Raw genomic sequence first — 25,908 nt, 5'->3', positions numbered from 1 at the left:
TCAAAGACTTTAAAAGTTAAATATAAGCCATAAAGTCATAGAACTACAAGACCAGAATCTTCAGCCATTTAGTTTCTATACACAGGTTAATCAGATCAGTGTTAGGAAAGGTCTTTGAGACCCCTCAATGTAGAGCAGCGGTTCTCAACCTGTGGGTCGTGACCCCTTTGGGGGTCAAACGACCCTTTCACAGGGGTCGCCTAAAACATAACAGTAGCAAAATTACAGATATGAAGTAGCGACGAAAATAATTTTATGGTTGGGGGTCACCACAACATGAGGAACTGTATTAAAGGGTCGCGGCATTAGGAAGATTGAGAACCATTGATGTAGAGTGTGACTACACCTTTCTGAGCCAGCTACTGCTGAGCACCCACCCTGCGTGCACCCTTCTTTTCTTATGATATTGGTAATAGTGTTGGCATATGAATAACTAACATCATTTCATGTTATTCATGTAACATCATTTATTCATGAAGAGACTGTCCAGAACTTTTAATTTTACAAATATATAGGACAAGAACAAGCCCTTCCTCCACATTTTATCTAATATATCTCTCTGTCTTGGGGCTGATTTTATTTAACTTGAAAAACAGAAACAAAGATAACTCCATATAAGGCAAATGTACATTTTCGTTTGTTGGTCCATTTAGCTGTTTTCACAAACCATACTTATTAGAAAGTTCTTTTGTGAAGCCCCAAATGTCCCTGCTATGTTTTGAATCTATTTTTTTAGGTTGCTTGAGAAAGTGTTTATTCTTTTTTTGCATGTTTATTGCAACTATTTCAAAGAAAGGCTATATCTTAAAAAAGAGTGGAATGCAGAAGGTAATTAAGTTGGAGTCATTGTGATTTTGTTGAAAGAGAAAGAGGTCTTCATAAGGAAGACTTAATAAACCTTTGTGGGCCAGGTGGAATGATAAAGCACTTTTATATACAGTATCTTATTTGGGCTTGCTACCTCTCAGAGATACAAAAAGATCATCGTTTTACAAGCTCAGAGAAGTTAAATGATTTGTGCAAGGTCACACAGCTATTACTTAGGAGCTGGACCTTAATCTGAAGCCTAATTATAGATAGTGTAGAAAAATCACCAGAGAAAGGTTGATTTTAATTTACATTTTTGCCTATTGTCTTCAATGCCTTTTTAAAATAAAACTAAATAGTTTTTCTTACATAGCCAAAAAAAATCACCATAGTAATCTTCTTCCTACTTCTCATTTTTATACCATTTTTATGGTAAGTACTGTGAGCCTGGGATAAAATCCAGGACTTTTCTGGGAAAATTCAAAACAAGATTCAGTGAGTGTTCTCCTAGGAATCATAGGGAGCCATTTTAACTGGCTTCTAAGTTCTGTGTTTGAACTGAATATGACCTGCTTTTTGAGGGCAGTAAAGCCCCCCTTATAATAGCCAAAGCCCCCAGTCGACATATAAGGCACAAAAAGGTTTTTAAAGAAGAAAATATTTCCATTTTGTAATGAATTTTGTAATTCTAAATCATTGTTATTGAAGTACAAATCATAAAATGACCCAAGCAGATGAAGCTAAAATTACAATATCCTGATACATTCAGAAATTTGGTTTAGAACCATCATCAAAAATTGAGCTCTGTTTCATGCAGTGAACAAGTGCACATGTATGTGTGAGGGGGCACTTTCTTGGCCATTATTAATGAGATCTGCAGAATAAAATAGAATTTGTGATAAACAAAGTTTTCTGGGTTTTGGATAATATTTTTTCATCGACTCCCTAGTAATTCATCCTGCTGTCTATGTGCAGCTAACACTCGCTCCCAAATCGAGTGACTTCAGATTTTAATTTAGTGGAAACGTTAAAGAAAGCAGATGATTCCCTGTGATAAGTTAAAGCAGATATCTTCTAGGTGAAAAGTTAAAGTCATTTATTAGAGGAGATAGTGCTGTGATATTCTTCAAACTGACGCCCAACACGAGACCAGAATCTAAACGATCGGCTTTGGGCTCATGATAGAGAGATAATTTTGAAATGGATGATCACATTTTACACTGGGGCCATAGAGGCAAGGAATGTAGAACACAGTAATTACAAGTTTAGTCTTGATAAAACACTCTCCATCCTGTTTAAGTCAGCAGAGGTTAGCTTGCTTGGATCTCCACTTTTAATTGGTTTTGGACTTGGGTTTGTAGGGGGCGGAGGGCCATGTTCAAATTAGAAGAATCACTGAGAAACCATGAGCTGAGAGGGCACACTAGGAAACAGTTATTTGCAGAAGCTTTAATGGGGCCCTGGTCAAACACGGATACCTGTGGAACAAAAGGTTTTTTCTTAAACTAAGATGTTGAAAGTTACGTGGGTTGCCAGTAAAGGAAATTCTATGTGCAGGGGAGGTTAATGACATTAAGTATGTGCATTTTAACCATTGTTTTTTGCTATCTGTCAATATGTGGGCATGGCTCTTTCTTGTGGAAAGATTATACTTTGTCAGCTGTAAATAAAGTGGGAGTTGCTTGTTGCTTGTCCAGCAGAAAAGCTGAGTCCCTTTTCTTTCCCCCAAATTTGGGTCCTTGTCTGAGCATTAATACTTATGATTTGGTGGACTTCAGCTTTCCATTAAAAGAAAATCAGTGGAATCAAATATAATTGTAAGCTGAGTTTTAAAATAGAAATAGACATTTGAAAACATCTTTAACAACGTGGCTGCCTTTTGACAAATGTTTGTGGTGTTTTGAAAAAAGCCAAGTTATTTATTTAAAAGCAATGCACACACTTTCTGCTAGCTGAACCCCATCGTTTAACAATAAATGATGCTTTTGCTGATAAATGAATCTTCTTATGCAGCCTAGCAAATGAACTAGGAGATGATGTCTAAAGACAGATGAACATGTAGCTGCCTAATGCTTCCATCTATTATAATATGGTTAAAAACACACTAAACTCCCCAAAATAATTCCCCAGATCCAACATTAAATTTACTAATTCCAGTGCATTTTCAGTGGATTGACTTGTTTTCTCTCTTTTGCTCTGTAGCCCAGAAAAGTCAGTGGTTGAGTGGATTTTTTGACTATGGGTCTTTCTCAGAAATCATGCAGCCTTGGGCACAGACTGTGGTGGTTGGCAGAGCCAGGTAAGAGCTCTTGTTCTAGAAGTTCCTGTTCCTTCCAACTAAAAACAAGAAAGGAAAGGGCTGTGACTATATAGGTTCTTACCAATAATGCTCTTTGTCTAAACTTCCTAAGAATATTGGAATATGATGATTCCTGAGGCAGCATAACTGGAGGGCTGGTTCCTGATAGTCATTCAGTGTGTTACTCCAATGATGCGTTTAATCTAAAGTCTGGCTTTGACATTTCCTTTTTATAATGCTGAAAGAAAAGCTGTTTGGGGTTGTAAATAGTCACAGCCTACCAGTGACCACCCCTCCACCCCCAAAGACTATTTTCTTTCAGAAGTAGATGACAAGTGAATCAGTCTCATCTACTTTTCTATGTAACTTGAAAGAAGTTCCTTCATGGTATTGAGACTATTTAAGTAACAAGTACACTATATTGGTTTATCACCAGATTTGAATTACAAAGGAAAAAAACTTTACCTGAAATAGGAGTGCATAAAATAAGCTGGAATACCTATATTTTTCAAGTGGGAAATTGAAGTTTCTATTAAATTTTAATACCCACTCTAAGAAGTGCTTCACTCAACAGCCAGCTCTGCACGAAATAATCTGTAGCGCTCGCCATAACGAGCACCTGCCAAGGCTGATCTTAATCTCCTTCTGCACTGCAGAGACATGCTGCCCTAGGGACCCACATCTGGAGCTCACCTTCCTCTCGGGGGCAATCAGTTTTTCTTATCTTGGTGAAAAGTGGCACCTGCTCAAGATTCTCAAACATGCCACATTGAGTTGAGATTTAGATTCTAGCCTTGAAAATAATTCTAGGCTTTGTGGTTCTCTCAGTACAGCAGGTCAGCACAGCTCACGCTGCCAGTGACAAGGAGCCATCAGATGGCAAATCCCACAGACAGAATCTTCCTCTGTGACTCTGAATAAGAGTCAGGCCTGTAGTCAGCCTAGACTGAAACCCACAGGGACTAGCTCCTGTTTTCTCTCGAGTCTCAAGTCTTCCACCTAACCCCAGGCTTCTGGGTGCCAGTGAGAATTATTTTTTGTGCCTGGTAAAATTCCCACTGGGGAGGTGGAGGTAGGGGATGTACTAGAGAGAGAGCCCTCCTACCCAGGACCTATCACTTCGCTATAGAGAGTCCTCATATCATACTCAAAACAACTTTTCTGAAAATTTGCCTCCTTTCTATTCTGCTTCAATTTTCCTGCCTGGAAAAAAATATGACAGATTTTAACCCAACCGAAAGCCAAACCTTTGTTAAGGTCTTTAAGATCCTCCCGTGGGAAACGAGAATAATGCTTTACACTTATGATTGGAAGAATAGGGATTGTCTGCGAGCAAGATCAGTCAAGCTTGGCTTTGGCTAGCTCTGCCATTGTTTATTGCAACACTCACTCTGACTTCTTCCTTTCTTTCCATCTGATGAGTTCTGGGCTTCTTGCTCCAAACACATACACATGCTCACAAGTATATAAAACACAAATGGAGCTAGCTTCTTTCAAAAGCAATGGCATTTCGAGAAATAAATATAAATGTATTCTTCTGGGATTGTTACTGTAAGTGCTGCCAAAACTCATCTTTGGTATGTATGTTTGGAATATGTGTGCTATTGGCTGTAAATTGTCTTTTATTATTCCATGGCACCTTGTCCAGGGACACACTATAAAACAAGATGTAGCATCTTCATGTGCTAGCCTGATAAAATTTATATGAAGTATAATAGAAAACAGAAGTTGTTCTGAGCTGTTTTCAAGTTCAATAAATAACTGTAATACTCGGATAAAGATGTTCTTTATTAGGTCACATGGGCCCTAATATATAAGTTATAAGTTACCGATTTAGGGTGGCTTTTGCAATTACAAGTTTCCAGTTGGATTGTTAATCATTGTGAACAGAAATATTTCTAAACCCTCCTGTGTACCTCCTGCTCATTGTCTGGTTGTCTAGAGGGCTTTTGATTCTGATTCAGTGCAGGCAAGTGACAAGGGGGTGGGTGGTCCCCACTCAGGCCCCTGTCAGGCCTCTTGTGATAACAGGAATCAATTTCCAGTAGTCAATGTAACAACCAAAGACCATCCTTTATGGAAAAGTTTGTTATGGAGATGCTGTGGGGGAATGACAGACTATAACCCATCCCAGCTCCAACCCCAAGGAATGCAGCTGAGAAAGTGAAGTTTGAATTACATTTCTGATAAGGACTCACTCTACCTTGCAGTTTTCTCTCTCTCTCTCTCTCTCTCTCTCTCTCTCTCTCTCTCTCCCTCCCTCCCTCCCTCCCTCCCTCTTTCCCCCTCCTAGGAAATCAGGACCAAGTTGGGAGGATATCATGGAGTATAGATATGGAGGCTTTGAGCTCCTAGACAGGTTTTTAAATTAATGTAGCTTGGAGATTAAATATATACTTCTAATACAGATCTGCTGTTTCACCAATATTACTACTGAAAATTATCCCCGTCCCATTGTTCTTTTCCAATGAAGAAGAAAGTTAAATTGTTTAACCACTTTCCTACACTTGAAACATATTTTTCTTTATCCCCATAACATACTTATAGACTCCCCATGCACATGCCCAATGGTGAGACCTACTGTACCTTCAGATTTTATCTAGAACCATGTTATTTGTACTCTATAGAAAACTACAGCTCTATTTCAGCAATGCCATCATTCATTAAAACAGTTCCTGAAAGTTTCAGGTTCCTACTACAATTTTGACCACTTCCTTTCATCTTCATCAAGGAGATGCTTTATGGTGAACTGAGAAATTGCATTTGGCAACCACAAAGATAGATGTGTGTGCATGTGTATGCATGTACTCATGCTAGACTGTTGAGTCTAAGTGCTAGAGGCTCCCCTAATACAAACCTTGGTTTGAATTTATCCTGCGGTGGCGAATTGCAGTGAGTCTGAGGGGAATTTCCCACCATATTTACAAAAATGTACCATATTCACCAAATCTAGAGTCTCATATTGTACCCCTGGAAGAGTCAGATTTCTCCCTGCTCTCTGTATTTGTTTCTAGTTTTTTCTACAATGTTTTGACATGGGATTGGAAAATAAATGACTAGCTGTAATGTTGACACACATTAGGTTCTTATGTGACTCATTTTTTATCAGGCTAGGAGGAATACCTGTGGGAGTAGTTGCCGTAGAAACCCGAACAGTGGAACTAAGTATCCCAGCTGATCCTGCAAACCTGGATTCTGAAGCCAAGGTAGGTCACCCTGAGTACTGTGTATGCCTGTGCTTGGAGCTGTGTTTTCCTTCTGCAGAGCCTGTGGATGTATTGGGAGCACTGCAAACCACCAATTTTAGAGGGAAGAGCAGTCAGCGGTCTTGAATGATTTCAGACAATCCTGTGCTTACTTTTAAGGTGACGCTAAATGTACTCCAAGAAAAATTCTGCCTGAAAAGTTAAATAGGCCTTTACAGTTGTCTTGTTGATGCTAGACACCAGTCTACTTTTGGGGGGATGTGGTCTTACAGAAAGGCAGTTGAGATGATACCGAGGGTTCTTTGGTTCCAGATTCTCTGAACACACACATAGAAGAACTACTATTAGAATTAATAGTGGAGTCTGCCAGATTGTGAACACCATAGCTCATCTTTTTTTTAAAGGATGGATAGCATTTTCACATCCTGACAAGATCCAGAAAATAAGGAGTGGGGAAATTGGGAAGGAGGTTATTCAGAAGGGTCATATCAAGTGTCTATTGATTAACCACAGAACAGGAAAAGCTGCACTAAGTAAGCACAGAGGTGAGAGGACTCGGAGCCTGTATACAATTGGCTGCTTTGAGGAGTAGTGTACAGTTGTCCCTCATTTATCACGGTTAATTTGTTCTAGAGTCTAGCGGTTTCACCTGGCATTGAAGGATTCCTGGGGTACTCGAATACATAGGCCTACAGTCCATACATACGGTAATTTTTATTGTAATACAGGGGTGTATAATTGACTCAGACAACTGAGGACACGCTGTATCATTTTCACTGTCTCAATCAACTTTTTTTTTTTTTTTTTTTTTTTTTATCCTCACCCGAGGACATTTTTCCATTTTTTTTTGTTCAGGTAGAGTGGGAGGGAGAGAGAGGAACAGAGAGAGAGAGAAACATTGACGTGAAGGGACATATCAAGTGGCTGCCACCCACACGACCGACCAGGGCCGGGGACAAACTGCAACCGAGGTACGTGCCCTTAGCAGGAACTGAACCCAGGTCTCTCTGGACTGCAGGCCGACGCTCTAACCGCTGAGCCAAACCGGCCAGGGCTAAATCAACTTTTTAATGAACATATTTGCAAAAACCGCGATAGAGTGAAGCCGTGAAAGTCGAAGCGCGAAGTGGCAGGGACGACTGTAGTTGAGTCTAAAGTTGCCCATGGGAAGCCCAGAACAAGGATCCTGAGAGTGCATTCTTCCATGAAGAATGGTGGTATAATCAGGACTCAAAAAGAGGAGTGTTTGGCAAAGTCAGAGATCCAGGATCTTTTTTTTTTCCTGCTTCAAAGAACACCTTTGTGATGGACAACGATTTTTATTTAGTTTGATTTTGAATTTTTAATCAGTCAAACCTTGTTCCCCTTGGACAGATTCCCCCTTAAACTGTGTTGTTAATTGTGTCTTTCTCTTTCATTTTCCTCAATAGATAATCCAGCAGGCTGGCCAAGTTTGGTTCCCAGATTCTGCATTTAAGACCTATCAGGCTATCAAGGACTTCAACCGTGAAGGACTACCTCTGATGGTCTTTGCTAACTGGAGAGGCTTCTCTGGTGGGATGAAAGGTGATTGGCCTGGCTCTGGGCTGGAGGGGCACAGCTGACTCCCCTGAACCCTGCAGCAGGGTGAGGGAGGGTTTATATTAGGCAGAGCCTATGTGTGTCCTGGCAGCCCATCACCCTAGGCCTTTTTGGGGATTATGCGCCCTCTGAGATATCTTCTGAGTGGCAACCTGAATGGGAAAATTCAGTATGTTTTACAATTCCATACAAAATATCAGAACAATCTGCTAGTGTTATCTAGATGGACTACTGTTATGGATTAGCTTTCACAGGTGAATGCTGGTCCTGGAGAAATATGATCATGCTAGTCTCTGTCCCTCTTTTCTGGGCATACTTTTTGTTGATGTTACTCTTTAACACTCTACAGTGACCAAGACCGATACTGAAATTAGCCTTTACCAGAAGAAAATGAACAAAGTCTATACCAGAGGCTGTTCTTTGTGATAATTTGTGATATGTTTTATTATTATCCAACAACAGCCCTAGGCCTTTGGCTGAAGCCTATTAGACCATTATTATCAAGGCTCTGCTCTGTGCTATGGGAATTGCTTAGTGATTAGGCAGCCAGTATCCCCGTTTACTGAGAATCCTTGGTGTGCAGACACTGGCTCAGTGAATACCACAAAAAACACACTGCCTCTTCGAGTAGTGGAGCTCTCTCTCCAGTGGCCAGAGATGCCTGGCCATACTGAGGCCAGAACTACATTCCAGGAGAGGATGCATGTGCTGAGAAGTGTCACAGAACCCAGGGTTCTGAAGTGTAGTAGAATGGGTGAGGGGAATGAAAGGAGGGAGAAATTGGTACTGCTGGAGTAAATAGTGATCAGAGAAGGGCATGTGAAATGTTAAAGAATAAACTCTCAGCCAGGTACCCAAAAATACCTTGGAGCAGGAATATCTCTACCTCTAAGGGAGGAAACTGGGGAAGTTACCCTTTTATAGATTATCAGCTATGTGCAGGGAGAGATTAGAGCCTATGCCAACAACTTTTCCTTGCCTAGCTAGTAAAAGCCCTGTATGGTTAGGCCTTCCTGACAAATTGTAGAAGACTAGGGTGATTTTTTGTTATTCTAGTTGAAAAGTGCCCCTTTGCCCATATTTGCTGGAGAACCACCACATTTTACACTTTTCTTAGGGGAGATTTAGACTATAAATGCAAATTAATGTTTGTATACTTTCATAGACTATCAAGTTAAAATGTCCTTTGACCAAGATAATAAATCAGTGGAAATACCATGAGATATTGAAAGTACAAGTTAAATAAGTCAATCCTACACATTTTTATTGAGTTCCTATGTGCACGGAACTATGCTAGCTACTGCAGACAAAACACAAGCAAGTCAGAAATAGACATTGCCTCGCCCTGGCCGGTTTGGCTCAGCGGTTAGAGCATCCGCCTGCGGTCTGGAGAAATAGACATTGCCTCAAGTCAAGAAAAATGTCTTGGGGAGAATGATAAAGTATAAAGTATAAACAGAATACCATAGTGTTCAAAAGAGGATGATACTATATTAAATTTGGAGGGAAGGGGCCTGAAACTCCTTTCATTTATATATGTGAGGTTCATTTAGCATCAGATTTCACTGATCCCATATTCTTTGGCTATAAGATTTACATTAAGATTTAAGAGAGAATACAATGCTGTTATTTCTTAGTTACATCTCTTCTAGGGAGGCCATTGCAAATTCACTCTTCCTGACATTACTTAGGAGTAAGTCAGCCTGGCTATTTTGTCTGAGTTCAGAGTTCAGAAGTATGCCATGTGCCTCTTGTAGGAAAAGCTTTAATTCTGCTTCATATTTTGGCCCAGGCTTAGATTGGCTGCTAGCCCTGTAACAATAAGAACAACAACAATTAAGATTCATTGAGCTCTTTTCACCGGAAACTGTGCTCACCATTTCACATGCATTATCTTACGTAATCATCACAACAAGCACCTCTACGGGGTAGGTTATATTATCTGCAATTTACATAAATTGAGACGTATTTTAAGTATATTTGCTAAGATTGTTTAGCTAAAAATGACTTCCTGTAGCACAGTTGGCTGATTTTTAGAGCCTAGGACCAGAACAGATCTACTAGAATATCCCCAGAATCTAGGTTCCTGAGAAAGTTATTGTTCACCTACCTTCCCTCTGCTTTGGAGTCTTTGGTTATTATGACAAGAGCTCAGAAATGAGTTATGGTTCTTTATTGTGGTAAAATATACATAACATAATATTTATCATTTAAACAATTTGAAGTGTACAATTCAGCAGCATTAAATGCATTCACAATGTTGTTTAATCATCACTATATATACTCAACTTTTTCATCATCCTGGACATAAAATCTGCACCCATTAAATAATAGCTCCTCCCCCCTGCCTCTGGTAAAAATGAGTTATTAGCCTGCTATAGACCAGGACCAGCTCTGTTTTCTGAATTTTGTTGCTGCTGCATCTGTTTACACATTACTTAAGACAAAAAAGCTTTGGGGAAGATAGAGATCAGGGTGACAGTAGGAGGGGGAAGGAAGAACATTGCCTTTCATATTTACATACAGGTCAGGATGTTTTCTACATATTATCTCATGTAACGGGACCTAAGCTGAGAATCATTCCATATCCCTTGGGGAGATGTTTGCAGTTTTGGTTTCAATACTGGCTGGGGATTATGCAGGGAGGGAAAATAAACAATTATGCCATCCCTCAGTGCACACAAACACACAGCCAGGAGCCGACTGCACTGTGGGTAAAATGACTCCAAAATTGTGTGTAATGAGTAGGAAAAGATTAGAGACAGCTCTTGCTATGCTGAAAATTGACATTAGTGGAGGGAAAAAAAAACTCTTTACTAGTCGGCCTAGGAGGTCTAATTCGAGCAGTAAAAATATAAATAAATAAATAAATAAATAAAAGCATGTCAAGATGGTATTGGTGCTTTTTTTCCAATGAGTTCTATCTGGCCGGAAGGCTATTCAGCATAATGCAAAATTAAATTATAAAAACTGGCTGAATATTTAGATGGAAGAGCCATTTGGAAGCAGTTTATTTAGACGAACCGGCAATGACCCACAACAGGGAGACATCAAGCGTGAAATTTACTAGAAATTAGCACCAGGGTCCCAGCCTCAGCATGAATAGCTTGATAGGATGCAAATCCCAGTGATATTAAGCCGCCTCACTGCTGGTGCTACAGGGTCACTCTCAGTAGGCTTTTCATGTTATACTTATTATTTTTTCCTGGGACAGGTTATAAATAACAATAAAAAAACATTTATTGAAAACTTTTAACTGGAATGAAAGTCTATGTTAAAGTCTCTGATTACTTAGATGTTGAAATACAGTGTCAGCCAGCCATAATGAACTCATGGGAGACATTATGTGTATGCAGTTTACGTATGCCTAGTGTTTACCTTCAGCTTCTAACAGATAACTTATCCCCAGGTCAACATGATCTGTTCCAGTTTCGAGAGTGGGGGGTTCTGTGGAAACACACTACCACTCTGCTCCCTTGTTTGGTACATGTGGTGGGCCGAGGTTTATCCATGTTGTATAACAGTGAAGGCCCTATGTGGGTTGGTATTTGGGTGCTGAGAACACACCGGAAAAGCTGTGTGATCACCGTTCATGCAGATGTTCTTGGCTTAGAATGCTTAAAAAGCTCCAAGCTCCCGCCTATTCAATGAAGAACCTATCAGTATTTTCCATTCCCAGTTGCATTTCTTATGGCCTGAGAATTGACAGCATGTGCATAGCTGTAAAATTCCCTAGAGTCATGTCTAGCCTAAACCATTGGTAACAGCCCCTTCCTTGCTATTCTTGGCTGAGATTTTGCTCTGTCTCTTAAATGTGGATTTCAGACAAGTGTGCGCCAGATTGTTGCCAAGTGCTTCAACCTGCCTTTCAAAATATGTGGTTTGGGGCAGCTATGATTCAATGTGAACCTGTTGTTTGTAGAGTTTGTTTGTTTGTTTGTTTGTTTGTTTATGTTTCATAGCCTTTGTTGCTTTTTGGGTGTTTTGATGGTTGAATTGTGGGTCTGTTGGTGTTCCAGGTTAGATGGAGGTATTGTTTTCAGTCCCCGGCTTGTTAGCTGTAATAAACCTTGATGCCCCTTTTCTACTCAGTCTTGGGGCCTGAAGATCATTGTTTGGCAGTCAGATACAAGCTAGTAGTATCATCAGCACAATTTCTGACATTTCTGACCATTCAAAGAATCCAGGCAAAATTTAGAAATATTGAATCATTTATTCAGGTCTCTTCTGGTTTCTGTTTTACTCATCCATTGTATCAGATGCTGGAAAGCAAATGACCTCAGCCTCGTGCCCTTTCCATGCAATAAGAATGATGGATTAAGAATGAGGTGGAATCCCAGCTGGTGTGGCTCAGTGGTTGAGTGTCGACCCGTGCACCAAGAAGTCGCTGGTTTGATTCCTAGTCAGCCCAGGTTGTGGGCCAAATCCCCAGTGGGGGGCATGTAGGAGGTAGCCAATCGATATTCTCTCTCATTGATGTTTCTATCTCTCTCTCCCTCTCCCTTCTTCTCTCTCTAAAATCAATAAAGAAAAAAAAAAAAGAATGAAGTGAAAGAATGTAGATTTTAGATTCCAAGAGATCTGGGTTCAAGTCTTATATCTGCCACTTATTTAAGCCTCAGCTTACTCACCTGTAACTTGGATATAAGAACAAGATGATTTTCTAATGACTAAGTAACTTATGTGTGAATATATATTAAACCATGCTTCTTGGTATTCAGTGAACTAGCCATGATGATGAAAAAGAGGGACCAAAGTCCATTTCACAAAAATAAAAAATGCATACACACTCCACTTCATCCCAAACAATTTGCATATACTATGAAACCAACTTTCTTAAATTAAATGGAAGTACACTTTAAAATCCCCCCTTCTTGTGGGGACCTGGGTCTATAAATCATAGCAACTACAGAGACAGATTTTGATGTAGATATGTCTCTCTTTTTTTTTTTAATCGTCACCCGAGGATATTTTTCCATTTATTTTCAGACATGGAGGGGAGGGAGAGTTGGGGGAGTAGAGAGAGAGAAAGAGAAAGAAACATCCTGTGAGAGAGATACATCATTTGGTTGCCTCCCGCATGACCCTGCCTAGTGCCTGGGACCCAACTGCAACCCAGGTATGTGCCCTTGACCAGAATCAAACCTATAACTCTTTGGTCCGTGGGCCAATGCTCTAATCTGACTGAGCCAAACCTACCAGGTCCTGATGTGTATATGTCTTTAACAAACAAGTGAAGAGGCTGGAAACTTTCCCTTCATTTACCTTTAACTTACTTTTTTCTTTTTCATATAGGATGACTTTTTTATGCTGTTTTTCTTCTTTTATCTATGCCTTCCATTTCTTCTCTGCATGTGATACCGTTGAGGACCACTTCTTTCTGTTACTTGTTCTGAGACTGTACCCTTGGCAGCGCTGAAAAATGTATTGCTAATTACACAATTATTTTATTATGTAGCACTGGTTGAAATATCCACTAAAGAATTAATTTAGTTAAAATAATTTGAACTGAGCAATTATTTTCATAACCACAGAATTAGCGTAAAGCGCTTAAAGTCCTTTATTCCCTGCTCTTCATACAGCAGTTGTGCAATTAGCAGTAAATTTTTTTGGTTGCTTTCCTCCCAAAGGAATAAATGTATTTGCTGTGATCATACATACAGAGTATATGATCACACACATTCCTCATTGAGTAGGGAGTTTTTTCTGGGGCAACTTCTGGAGTTTTGGAATTTCTGGAGTTGTCACAGACCAATCAGGCTAGGGCAGTGGAGAAGGCATATTCCATGCGATGAACTCTGCTCACTGAGGGTTTGTAGATAGAGCCATTTTTACTTTGGGGAAGCTGGCAGTTTAATTTGCCAGTTACTACAATGAAAGCAATTTCTATTTGGTTTGCTCTTAACTTCCTAAAAAATGCTTCTTTGCTTTGGGTTTCCAGAATTGATTTATTCCAAATTGAGATCCTCTCCTTGATAGGAAAGTTTGAACTCTGTTGAACCTGTTATTTGGTGTTTAAAAGGGATCCATTGTGGTTCCACTGAAGTACTCATTAAACATCTGGAATCATAAACCTTAAGCTTTAGCAATGTTTAGACTTCAGTGAGCTAAGAAATGGAAAGAAGTTCATAAATTATTGGGAAATAAATAACTGATCCTACTTTCCAAGGACTCTGTTTATGTACCAGAGGTCCCTTTTCTTCAGGCTGCTCCTGGCCCTGGGGACATTATATAGTGTACTCTTTAGCAAAATGAAGAGGTGGCTTCTCATTTTATGTGTCTGTGAGACAGGTCCAATAAATACATATGCATTTAAACTTTTCTCTCTCACTGAAACCCTGATAAAAATGCAGCCTTTAAAGAATTAAGTTTTTGCCCTGGCCGGTTTTGCTCAGTGGTTAGAGTGTCGCCCTGTGGTCCGGAGAGACCCGGGTTCGGTTCCCGCTGAGGGCATGTACCTCGGTTGCGGTTTGTCCCTGTCCCTGGTCAAGTCATGCGGGTGGTAGCCACTCAATATGGCTACCACCCGCACGACACAGTGTTTTTCTCTCTCTCTCTTCCTCTCCCTCCCGCTCTGTCTGAACTAAAAATGGAAAAATGTCCTCGGGTAAGGATAAAAAACAACAACAACAACAAAAAGGAATTAAGTTTTCTTTCTCACTGTGTTCTTTCCAAAGTGTGTATGTGCTCATTCATTCAGCAGATACTTGGTGAACACTAACTGTGTTCTAGGCACTGGAGAGGACACTGGGGACACAAAGATGAAAGATGCAGTTTTTGAAGGATCCTTTTACATTAGCTACACATAGTAAGAGCTTATCATATGCTAAGTATCATGAGAAGAACTGAAAAGAGCTTCAGTAGTTCCTTCAGAAAGGATAGTGAGAAATATGTATTGACATGACAAATACTCAACGTTTGTAGAGCAAGTGTGAATTAATGTGGTGAGACCTGAATACAGAAATTCAGGGATCAGCCCTGGCCGGTTTGGCTCAGCGGTTGGAGCGTCGGCCTGCGGTACAGACAGAAATTCAGGGATCATATAAAATGGATATGCCATCCATAGGGCCTGCACACTGAATTTTGTGAAAGACCATGCACTTCGTGCTTTTGAAGATTCCCTGGAGTCTTGAATACAGGTGAATCTACCAGTCCTTCTAGTCTTCAGGGTGGCCAAACAGAATGTAGGGTGGCTGAACCCTCAGACCTGTCACTTCTGACTACCTCGTGGAGGCACAGTGTGCCTGATAAATATTATTTTCTATGTGTGCAATGATGTGAACAGTGTTTGGAAGTATTGTTTCTTTTTCTTTTTTTTCTTTATTGATTTAAGAGAGAGAGGAAGGGAAAGGTAGAGAGATAGAAACATCAATGAGAGAGAACATCGATTGGCTATCTCCTGCATGCCCCCCACTGGGGATTTGGCCCACAACCTGGGCATGTGCCCTGACCAGGAATCGAACCAGCAACCTCTTGGTGCATGGGTCGACACTCAACCACTGAGCCACACTGGCCAGGCGAAGCATTGTTTCTTGATTTCTAATTTCTCTCATTCTCCACAGATATGTATGACCAAGTGCTGAAATTTGGTGCTTACATCGTGGATGGCTTACGGGAGTGCTCTCAGCCTGTGATGGTTTACATTCCTCCCCAGGCCGAGCTTCGGGGGGGCTCCTGGGTCGTGATTGATCCCACCATCAACCCACGGCACATGGAGATGTATGCTGACCGGGAAAGCAGGTAGCACTCCTTCCTTATTTCTATTCACTGCCTCTGGGGATCCTCTAGTGTTGGCTTCCTCCTGGAGAACATTGTAACTGGGAGAACTTTATTTGCATCTGTTCTTTCCTAGAGGACTCCAAGGTTGGAAAAATGGGCTTTCCAAGTAGTGTCAGCTGGCATGAGAAGGGAACCAGGCTGGAGTCAGGCTCTCTCAGTGTGATCCCCAACCCCAGGTTCTTTTACCACAAAGTCTTCTATTCCAGGCACCCCAAACTCAGAGTCTCTTTTCCTATTTAATGTTCATATATGCCTATTCACTACCTCTCTCAGGTATGTGGCAGAGGGAGCTTAAAGCGAGTTGGAGCAGAAGGACTGAATTGTTAGTCTAAAATTCTAGGGCCTTAACTCAGCTCTGCTGCTCGCTAGTGAGGAACTGGGAGCAGTCCTTACTCTCCCTGGGCTGTTTCTCCTTGTCTGTAGAACACTGCATGGTCTTTGAGGTCCACACACAGCACCCACATTCTGTGATTCTTTCAGAGTCCAGTGTCTCACACTGGCATTCCAGAAGGCCCGGAAAGCACAGTGTTTGCAGTACCAAAAGAACTCCAAGAGAAAAATCTCATGTTTCTGTTGAAAGGTGATACCTGAAAATTCTTTAAGTAAAAAAGATCCAAACCAGTTCCTTCCATAATGTTTTCAATCCTTTTTAAAGTAGATAAATTGCCCTGGCCAGTTTGGCTCAGCGGTTAGAGTGTTTGCCTGCGGTCCAGAGAGACCCGCTAACGGTTCTGTTCCCGCTAAGGGCACGTATCTTGGTTGCAGTTTGTCCCCTGGCTCTGGATGGGTCATGTGGGTGGCAGCCACTCGATGTATACATTTCACGTCGATGTTTCGCTCTCTCTCTCTCTCTTCCTCTCACCCTATCTGAACAAAAAATGAAAAAATAAATAAATAAAAAATAAAGTAGGTAAATTTACATCATATGTCCTTAACATCTTCCTTGCCGATTCCTATATCCAATCATTTTATTAGAACACCTATGTCTCTCTTTCCCCCAAAATGTCAGTCTCCTACTTCAAAAGCTGCTTAGGAGAGTCCAGTAGTTTTATTGTCAAATCATTAGGCTTGCATTCTATGCTTAGGAATTTATTGTTTTTAAGTTCTAACCTAACCCCTGATCTGATACCAGATCAAATATCCTCTGCAGATATTGGAAGGAGGCTGGTTTTAAATCCATTTCTGTCACTTGTTAGTTTAGTACAAGTCTCTTAACTTATAGTACCTTAGTTTCTTACCTTATCTGTAAGATGGCAACAGTACCTGACTTCATAGTGGATGTAGACTGGTTACAGGATTGTTGTTAACATTTTTGTCAGCACTTAGAACAGTGCCGTGCGCATAGTAAGCATGAACTGTAATTTTTTTTTTAATGTAAAAATTTAGAAAAAAGAAAGGTGTGTAGAGTAAGTTCCTGGTAATAGAACATTGTTAGATGTAACCTGAGATGTTCACTTTGTCATTTCCATAGCAGTGGGCAGAACATTTTTCTACTGCTTGACCTGGCCTCTTATGTCTGAGTGCTACCAGCAGACTGACAGCTGTGTGTAGGACTGATAAGCATCGACCCCTCATTGTATGGCCTAAGTTCTAGAGGTGGTTCCCCTGCCAGCAGAAAATAATAGGACTTCTATTACCCTTACCAGCTGTAGGTGGTGGAATCTGCATTCTTCTTCCTTGAGATGGAAGTAGACTGGTGTGGTAATGAGAATTATTTTAATTGCCTTTTGCCAGACCTTTCTCATACCTCACTTAGATTCTTCTCTGGTGCCTGCTTCTCTCCCTGGGATAACTTCTGTGAACCATGGGTGGGCCAAAACCATAATGAAGCTATTTCCTGGTCCACAAATTGTAACTGGCCTCATTCTGTTGTCTCCTTCTTTTAAAGGGCCTCTATTTCTGTTTTGTTTTGTTTTTTTCTTTTCTTTTTGTTTGATCCAGGGCATCGGTTCTGGAGCCAGAAGGGACAGTAGAAATCAAATTCCGCAAAAAGGATCTGGTGAAAACCATGCGTCGGGTGGACCCGGTCTACATCCACTTGGCTGAGCGATTGGGTATGTCTGCTTGTGTTCCTGGCAAATCAATGAGCCATTCAGCTGATTTGTAATGAGTGCATTCTAGGCCAAGGGAGGAGGCACTGAAGCATTTGATCAAATTCATGATAATCTTTATTTACTGTCCTCTATATGGTAAGAACCCTGGTAGAATGAAATAGTGTGTGTAATAGGAGGGAAAGTGGGCCCTAAAAAAGCAAAAGTCACCCGATTTTTCTTCTAATCCTTACAGTTTAGATAGCCCATCTTTCTAGGCTTGTGGATATCCTTGTAAAGGATGATTAGCTAGAAGTTGCTATTGGGGGCAGGCTAATCAGTCAGAGAATATGCTAGACTTAAATGTCCTTTTCCACTTGTTTCTTTGGACAAACTCATCTCGTTTCTGAGGGTTGTGAGAGTCATGGGATAGGAAAGCTGGAAACCCACCCAGGCAGTGTTCTGGGGCCATCCTGAGCTAGAAAAATGGAAATAAAGATTGTGCACTGTGTGCTTCCAAAACAGAGGCTGTGGCTGCAGTAGCCCCGCAAGCGTTTGCGCTTCATGCTTCCAGCCAGGGCTCTGTTGCTCATTTGTTTTGCAGCTTTTGGAAGGCACTTGTGATTTGAACATAGGACTAAACTGTGGGAGCCCTGTGTTGAGTTCAGAGTCTAAAGGAGTTTCAGATTCTTTTGAAACACTGATTTTCTGCCCAGGTCTCCCATTGAGCCCCTCATTGTGTTAGTAAAGATAATTGCTTGAGCTTCTTTTGTTTGTTGGTTTGTTTTGTTTTCAGAGAGGTAGAGAAATTGTCTTTAAAAGGTAGTGAAATGCAGTGAATGGAAGGTATAAAAAAGAGATACTAGCTCATTTATGTTCTAAATAGTAATTTAATTAATAAAGTACCATTTGTGGACTCTCTAGCCTCACCATCTAGAGACACAAACCTCTGACTGCTTCCACTCTCAAGCTTGCACTTCCTTGAGCCAGGTGTTTGCAGCCTTGAGCCAGGTTGTTTGCTGTACACAGTGACTCGGGTTACAATAAACCCTGTTTGTGCCCCATTGTTTGCCATTCAGCAACAACCACCAATAACTAACCTACTGCAGCCTGACCCTTTAATGGGAAATGCACACATACAACAAGAAATTGGCAAAGTTGTCTCTAAAATCTATTGCCACTGGAGTTGTTGAGGTGGTTTTTTTTCCTCTTTCTTCTCCAAACAGGATAATTACTTCTGACCAACCCCATACACTTTAATTAAAGTAACTGCAGCTCAAGAGCAAGTTCCTCACAACTGTACACAGAGAAAGCTCTAAAAGCTTCAGCCTCTGATAAGCATCTCCCTTCGATGGCGCATAATTGCTCTCAGCATCCAGCGATCGTTGCTGCTGTTTGTACCACTAATTCTGTACAAAGGCAGCAATGCCACAATTGCAGGACACAGCAAATTGCATAATTTTCTCTCTCTCTCTCTTTTTTTTTTCTTTTTTGCTGGTTTTCTTTCTGGCCAATTTAAAATTTGTCAAAGTCGGTCTTCTTCTGGATCACTGCCCTTTGATATTTTGTGCACTCCATTTGCCACAAACAAGCCGCAGGGCCGCAGTTCATGCTGACTCTAGCAGAAGCAGAGAGAGCTCCATTTATCTTACACTGCCTGCTGAATTCCTACTCATTAACTGGGGGTTCACTGCCTCTTTTTAACCCCCCAATAGCTGTTATCATCCCTTCAGAGTAACTGGGTGGTAGGAAGAGGGATCCTCTCTGACATCTGTTTGCAGAACGACTGGATGGTGAGGGGTGTGGGGCTGAAGCTTCTTCCTCTAGAAGGAAAGTGATATCACTCCCACCTTCACCCAGCACCTTTTCACTTTTGAAACATAGGACAGGGAGAGGGTGGAGATTCCCAAGTGATGGCCATTTAATCATTTGTTACAAATCATCTCATTATCAATTTACTGTCAGCATTGAAGAAAACCATATTTATTTAACCTTGACCAAAATGGCACTAGAGAAAGGATCCTTAGTCTGCTAAATGCGAAGCAGGTTCTGGCCCAAGGCAGCTTGGGAATATGAGCAGTGGATGTTTTATAAAAACAACTAGGTACAAATCATGGTTATATTGCCTGCAGGTAAATTTTTTAACTTCTCTGAACATCAGTTTCTTCATCTAGAAAGTGGGGCCAACACCCTCACATAGCAAATGTGAGGATCAGATGAGTATGTATTAGTTTTCAGCCTGCAAAGCGTTTTTCAAACATGGGGATTGGTATCATTTCCTTTCCAGCTTAATCATTAGAAGAAGCAAATGGCCATGTTTGGTGCCAGGCGCTCTATATGGCTGAGGTCCACTTTTAGAGCAAGTGGTATAGGAAAGGAAATAAGAAAGAAACAGAAGTGGTCTTGTCTCTCAGGTCTGCGGTCTTTCAGGGAGACCATACACACCTGAGTGTATTTGTGACACACAGACAGGGATGTAATGGGACATGCTGTAAACCAGCTCCTTTGGGGTTCACATTGGCTTTTGGCTCCTTTCTCAGTACCTAGAACCAAAGACTGCCAAAATGTTCTTTCACAAAGTGGATGAAAATGACCTCATTTTCCAGATTGGGAGATTGAGGCAAAAAAGAGGAGTTCAATGAATCATCATTCAACATAAAAATAAATGTATGTTGGAGTCCAGAGTGAAATTCTGAGTTCCTATGTTGTACTTTTCTCAGGACTTTCTCAGATTCTACCTCAGCTGAATCCTGAGCCTGATAAAAATTAAACAAGAATTCTTTCCCTTTGTGATCTAAAGCCAGTTCCACTGAGAAAAATCAGATTTAGGAGAGAGAAAGCCTGTAGGAGTGGATGTTATCTTGTGTTCCTGATCTCTTCTCACATCAGCCTCTGTCACTGGGAGCAGGCTGTCAGAGCCCTCAGACCAGCGATTCTCAGCTTGTGGGTTGCGACCATTTTGGGGGTCGAACGACCCTTTCACAGGGGTTGCCTAAGACAATTGGAAAACACATATTTCTGATGGCGATTCATAACAGTAGCAAAATTACAGTTAGGAAGTAACAATGAAAATAACTTTATGATTGGGGTCACCACAACATGAACTGTATTAAAGGCTCACGGCATTAGGAAGGTTGAGAACCACTGCCTTAGACTAACCAATGCACCACCGATTGACTGTGTTCAAACATGATTACTATTATTCTCCAAGGACAATGAGCAATATTTAATTTCTAAACAGCCAACTTCATCTCTTTCAGAATTTTTATTTTTTAAAAGTGACCTTTTGTCATTTTACATACTTAGCTTTAGGTAGAAAGGTGGCAAATTACTAGTTTACAGTTCTGTGATTATAACAGTGAATATGAATACAGCACATACATTGATTCCTGGTAGAGGTAAAGGGAAGAATTATTCCAGAAAGAAAAGTGATATAAGCCCAAATATCAGAGTCTTTCATTGCTGGACCAGGTCTGCCCCTGCATTCTCAGGACTGGGGCTTGGTTAGAGTCCGTGTGGGGAGGATTAACGGCTACCATTCTGGTTGCCTTAGGGAAATTAAATTTCTCCTTAGAAATTCAGCCCAAGCCCTTCAAGGCCCTTCAACATCCTACCTCCTTGCAGAGATGGGAGCAGGGAGCATGGCTGGAGTGGGACAGCCTTCCCAGCCTGGCCCCTCAAGTGCCGTGACCTAAGGTCCACTCCTGGATCCTTGCCCTCCTCTTGTGTTCAGAAAGAAATGACAAACCAATTTAGATAGAGAACTGTCCAGCTGAAGTGTGAAGCAGTTGTAAGTTCTCCACTGCCCCTCTCCCTCAGTACAAAGAGCACCCGGGCAAAGGAGTCACTTAGTGGAACTTTTTTCTGCTCCAGACACACATCTCCATGGTGGCCCTGTTCCCAGACAGCCGGGCAGCCTGCCATGCAGCACCTTAGCTGTGCCCACACGGAGCTTGCCCTGAGAGTGCCAGTCTGACAACAGGCAGAGGCAGCACTGGCTGAGTTCTGCCGCCAGCCCTCGCCTGGCCTCCTCAGCACCCAATGCACCTGGTCCGAGGCACCCCAGGTACAGATGGAATATACTGGCTGCAGGTGAGGATAGATTGTAAAAATCTTCAGGAATGCCATCCTCCCAAGCCTTCTCTTTAGCAACCAGGATGATGGGGAAAGGACACTTCCCAGGGTTAAGGGGATATAGTGGCTAAGCTGCTTTTCTGGTAGAGGTGATCAAAGTATCTGAGCTGTGTGTGTTTTTCCATCCCTTGTATTCATCTTCAAGATGTTGTAAGCTGCCCTGGCCGGTTTGGCTCAGCAATTAGAGCGTCGGCCTGCGGTCCAGAGAGACCCGGGTTCGGTTCCCACTAAGGGCACGTACCTCGGTTGCAGTTTGTCCCCGGCCCTGGTTGGTCGTGTGGATGGCAGCCACTCAATGTGTCCCTTTCACATCGATGTTTCTCTCTCTCTCTCTTCCTCTCCCTCTCTCCCACTCTATCTGAACAAAAAAATGGAAAAATGTCCTCGGATGAGGATAAAAAATAAAAATTAAAAAAAGATGTTGTAAGCTGAAAAGGGCCAAAGTTACTTGTTTGAGGCAGAAAGCAGCATCCTTACTGGAAAGTTGAGACTATGAAAGAATGAAATTCCAATACGCAGGCTTGGGAAGTAGCCTGTAGCCCTCTCACCTGTTGTACATGGAGCATCCTAGAACCATGCCACCCAACCATGGGCTCTATGATCGGCAGGCCGATGAGAAATAATGTAAGGTTTTCTTTCATGAAGGAGAAATTATGGAATTGAGCCACTTCCGTTAAATGAGCAGCAGCTTAAAACCTACCTCATCCCACTGATTCAGAAGCTCTTTGGTCTGATGCAATTTAGTGCAATAGTGACAGTGTTTCTAGAAGGAGAAGGGAAGGGGTCATTTTGGTCTGATCCATTAATCTGGTTGTATTTATAAAAACACCGAGCTTGCCTCTTCCTAGGAAGCAGAGTTTCACAATTCCATCAAGCAGAGGGACCTGGCAGGCATTTCCTTAGACTGACCCAAGCTCCTGCCTGCCTGGAAGCTGTCACCAGATCATGTCTGAGACACCCTGTTCCCCATTTGGCCCCAGCTGACCCAGATCTCTGTTCCTGAGGGAGAGCAACCTAGGGAAATAAAAGAGTAAAGATTTCAAGGGTATTGCCACTAGAATTCAGAGACATCTGTGCTGCTTCTGGACTCTTTTGTGTGGGATGTTTGCACGGGGGTACAGGGTGCAGGGCTGTAGGGGGAGTAATATATTTTTGTATTTCTATTTAGAAATCTCTGGGTTTACTATAATTTTTTAAAAATAGGAACAGCAGAGCACAAACACCATTGCAAGGAACCTGAGGGTTAAGCATCCCTTGAGAGGACTGCTGTTAAAATCAATATGCAAATGAAGTTGTATTTAGATAGGTATGGCCCCCTTTGAAGAAAAGCAGATATATGAAAATGGGATTTTTTTTAAAAAAAACTAGATACATTGGGAGAAATTATTCCCATTACAAAAGGATTATTTGCTTTACCAAAGGATTCACTGCAGGGTTCCTTCTAAATAGCTCCCTGAAGGCATTTAAAACAGGATCTGATTTACGTAGTTTTTCAAGAATGCTTTTGTGTAAGGAAAGGCACACCTGTTATGGGTAAGGAATTAGTTTTGCAGGGTTGTTCCCCCCATCTTACTATCTTTATAGAGAAATTTCTTTCAACATAGAAAAAATATGATTACATAGATCTTTTAAACAGCTACTTACGTTTGTGCTTCTGAATCTTAATAAGACTCCAGTCTTTTTTATGCTGATTTTCCAGCCTTAAGGTTGAGGTGTGTGTTCCTACATCTGAGATATTCTGGAGCTTAGTAGGGAGGGTGGTGTAATTTTTTTTCTTAGCTTTATAAGTATTTAACCAATCAAAGCGAATTGTTTTCTTAAGAGAAGGAAGAAGGGCCCATAAAAGTTAAAATTGGGTTTTAATTTACATAGGTTGCTTGGTATAACTAAAAATAAATAAATAAATAAATAAATAAATAAATAAATAAATAAATAAATAGACACTTTACTATCACACTCTTTTACTAAACTTTTTTCTTGTTTGCCAGATTCGTATTGTTACATAAATGAGAAACTGAGCTCAGAAAGGAAAAGAGATTTTTATAAGGCTGTCAGATGCCTTTGGCTAAACAGAGAATTTTTCAGCTTACGCCTGATTTTTATTCTAAGCTTTGAGAGTCCCACCGCTGCTCCCAAATCCTCCTCCATAGAATGTGGCCAGCTCATCCATAGAGCAAGGCTGGCCTCCTCCTGCTCTGTCAGTGTTGTGGCTGGGTACAAAACACCTCCTGCTGCAGAGATCAGCTCTCCTCAGAAGTTCTTCTTCATCTTTGACCCCATAGAGGAGAGATGTGGCTTTTCATTACGATGGCCCTGGGAACACCTGACAGGCAGCTGCCCTGTGGACACTTGTGGGTCAGTTTAACTTGTTTCATTTAAAGAGCATGGACTCTGAAGCCAGGCTACCTAAGCCCAAATCCCAGCGCCACCATGTTCTAGCTTTGTGGCCTTAGGCAAGTTACTTCATTTTTTTGTGCCTCAGTTTCCTCATCTGTAAGATAGTGATCTTTTAGGGTTGTTACGAGGATTAAATGACATGAAAAATACTTAAATCAGTATTAGCACATAGTAACGTTGCAATAATGTTAGCTCTTTTCATTTTATCAAAATTCTGTATTTTAACTCTTTACATTAAAATTTTTCATTATAAAGTTGGATTTTTAGGATTTCATGGGGACTTTTTAGTTTGAAGGAATGGGAGTAACTTGCCTCTCTTCTCTCATTTCAGCCTTTTCCTAAAGTAGGGTTCTAGAAAAGAATGACTTTCCTCTCTGTAACATATTCTTAACACACTCACACACACACACCAACTTGCTTTCCTAAAAACCCTGAGGCCCTGCAATCTGGCCAGAAAAGAAAGAAAACCATTCCAAGATATTTAATTGTGCAGGGAGCTTACAGGATTGATCGAGAGCTTAGCTTTTTACAATAGTCCGGTGAATAAGAAATGCTCCTGACAAACGATCAATGATAGGATAATCACTCTTGATCCCCCTCCTCATTCTTACCTTCTTTCTTTCAGGAGAACAGGGTTCAGAAGTCAAAAATCTTTATAGACGCTGCTTTTAAATTAAGCAGAAAATAGACATTGACATATTTGTTAATCTCCCCTAAATCATTACCGGGGCTGGCTGCTTTGCTGTACAAGGAGAGGGGGGCCCTTGGTGTGCTACACAAGAGTCTGACTAGCTTAAGAGCAGCATTTTATTTCTAGAAAATCAAATTTAGAAGACCTTTTTTGTTCCCATTAAAACAAAGCACACAAATCCTTGGCTTTTTCGTGTGCATTTTAAAATACATACATTCTCTACCTCTGTCTTTTCCTTGCTTTGATGCTTTTTTGAGGTAAGTCTTGAACCTGTGATCAGAAGCATCACTGAAGGACTCAAGAAAAGCAGCCTTTGGGGGGCTGATCTGTGATCTTCCTAGTCTCAGGGGGACAACATTACAGGTATTTATTTTGTTATTCTTTCAAAGCTCTAAAATAGCTTGATTGGGTGGACAAGACCTTTGTTAGTCCAGGAGCCAGCCTTCTCTGTCCCTCCAACTTGGTAAAGCCAAGGCCTTCTTTCCAGAATGCTCTGCTCCTAAGCTCATAAGCCCTCCCTCTCTGTACCTAATGCTGAGCTGGGCTCTTAACTCCTCTCTAACTGAATGAACCAAACTCTCCAGCTGATTCTCATTCTGTGGCAACTGCCAGACACCTGCTTGATTGCCTTCAGTACCATTTGATACGGAGGAACACAGGCTTCAGGGACACCCAGCCCCAAGTGTATATCCTAACTTTCTGCTTTAGGCAAGTCACTTTACTGAGTTTTCAGAGCCTTGGTTTTCTCATTTGTAAAATAGACATCCTTTTTGTAAGGTTGGATTGTTACAAGGATTAGAAGCAACTTGGAAAGCCCTCAGTAGTATTTTGGTATTGAGCTTGGCAGAGGTGGTAACAGCTGACCCAGACCTAAGTCTGAATTGTGCGTGGCGATTTATGAGATATGTGATCCTGAAAGCATTGAGTGCAATGCCTAGCACATAGCAAATGCTCAGTAAATGGTATGTTATATATGGTGCACAT

At 41.2% G+C, this 25,908-nt stretch overlaps 1 protein-coding gene across 2 annotated transcripts in view; it reads left to right on the top strand.

Annotated features, from left to right (window-relative positions):
* ACACA (acetyl-CoA carboxylase alpha) overlaps positions 1-25,908 on the top strand; it is a 250,284-nt gene that overhangs the window by 208,450 nt on the left and 15,926 nt on the right. For both annotated transcript variants that reach the window (XM_036267833.1, XM_036267834.1), the window contains exons 48-52: positions 3,010-3,106; positions 6,216-6,312; positions 7,743-7,878; positions 15,456-15,633; positions 17,614-17,726. In XM_036267833.1, coding sequence (XP_036123726.1) covers positions 3,010-3,106; positions 6,216-6,312; positions 7,743-7,878; positions 15,456-15,633; positions 17,614-17,726 — 621 coding nt within the window. The remainder of the gene's footprint in view (positions 1-3,009; positions 3,107-6,215; positions 6,313-7,742; positions 7,879-15,455; positions 15,634-17,613; positions 17,727-25,908) is intronic.

This window comes from Molossus molossus, unplaced genomic scaffold (genome assembly GCF_014108415.1).
Source record: "Molossus molossus isolate mMolMol1 unplaced genomic scaffold, mMolMol1.p scaffold_m16_p_19, whole genome shotgun sequence".
NCBI classification, from domain to species: Eukaryota; Metazoa; Chordata; class Mammalia; order Chiroptera; family Molossidae; genus Molossus; species Molossus molossus.
This window is presented reverse-complemented; position numbering and strand designations above follow the sequence as displayed.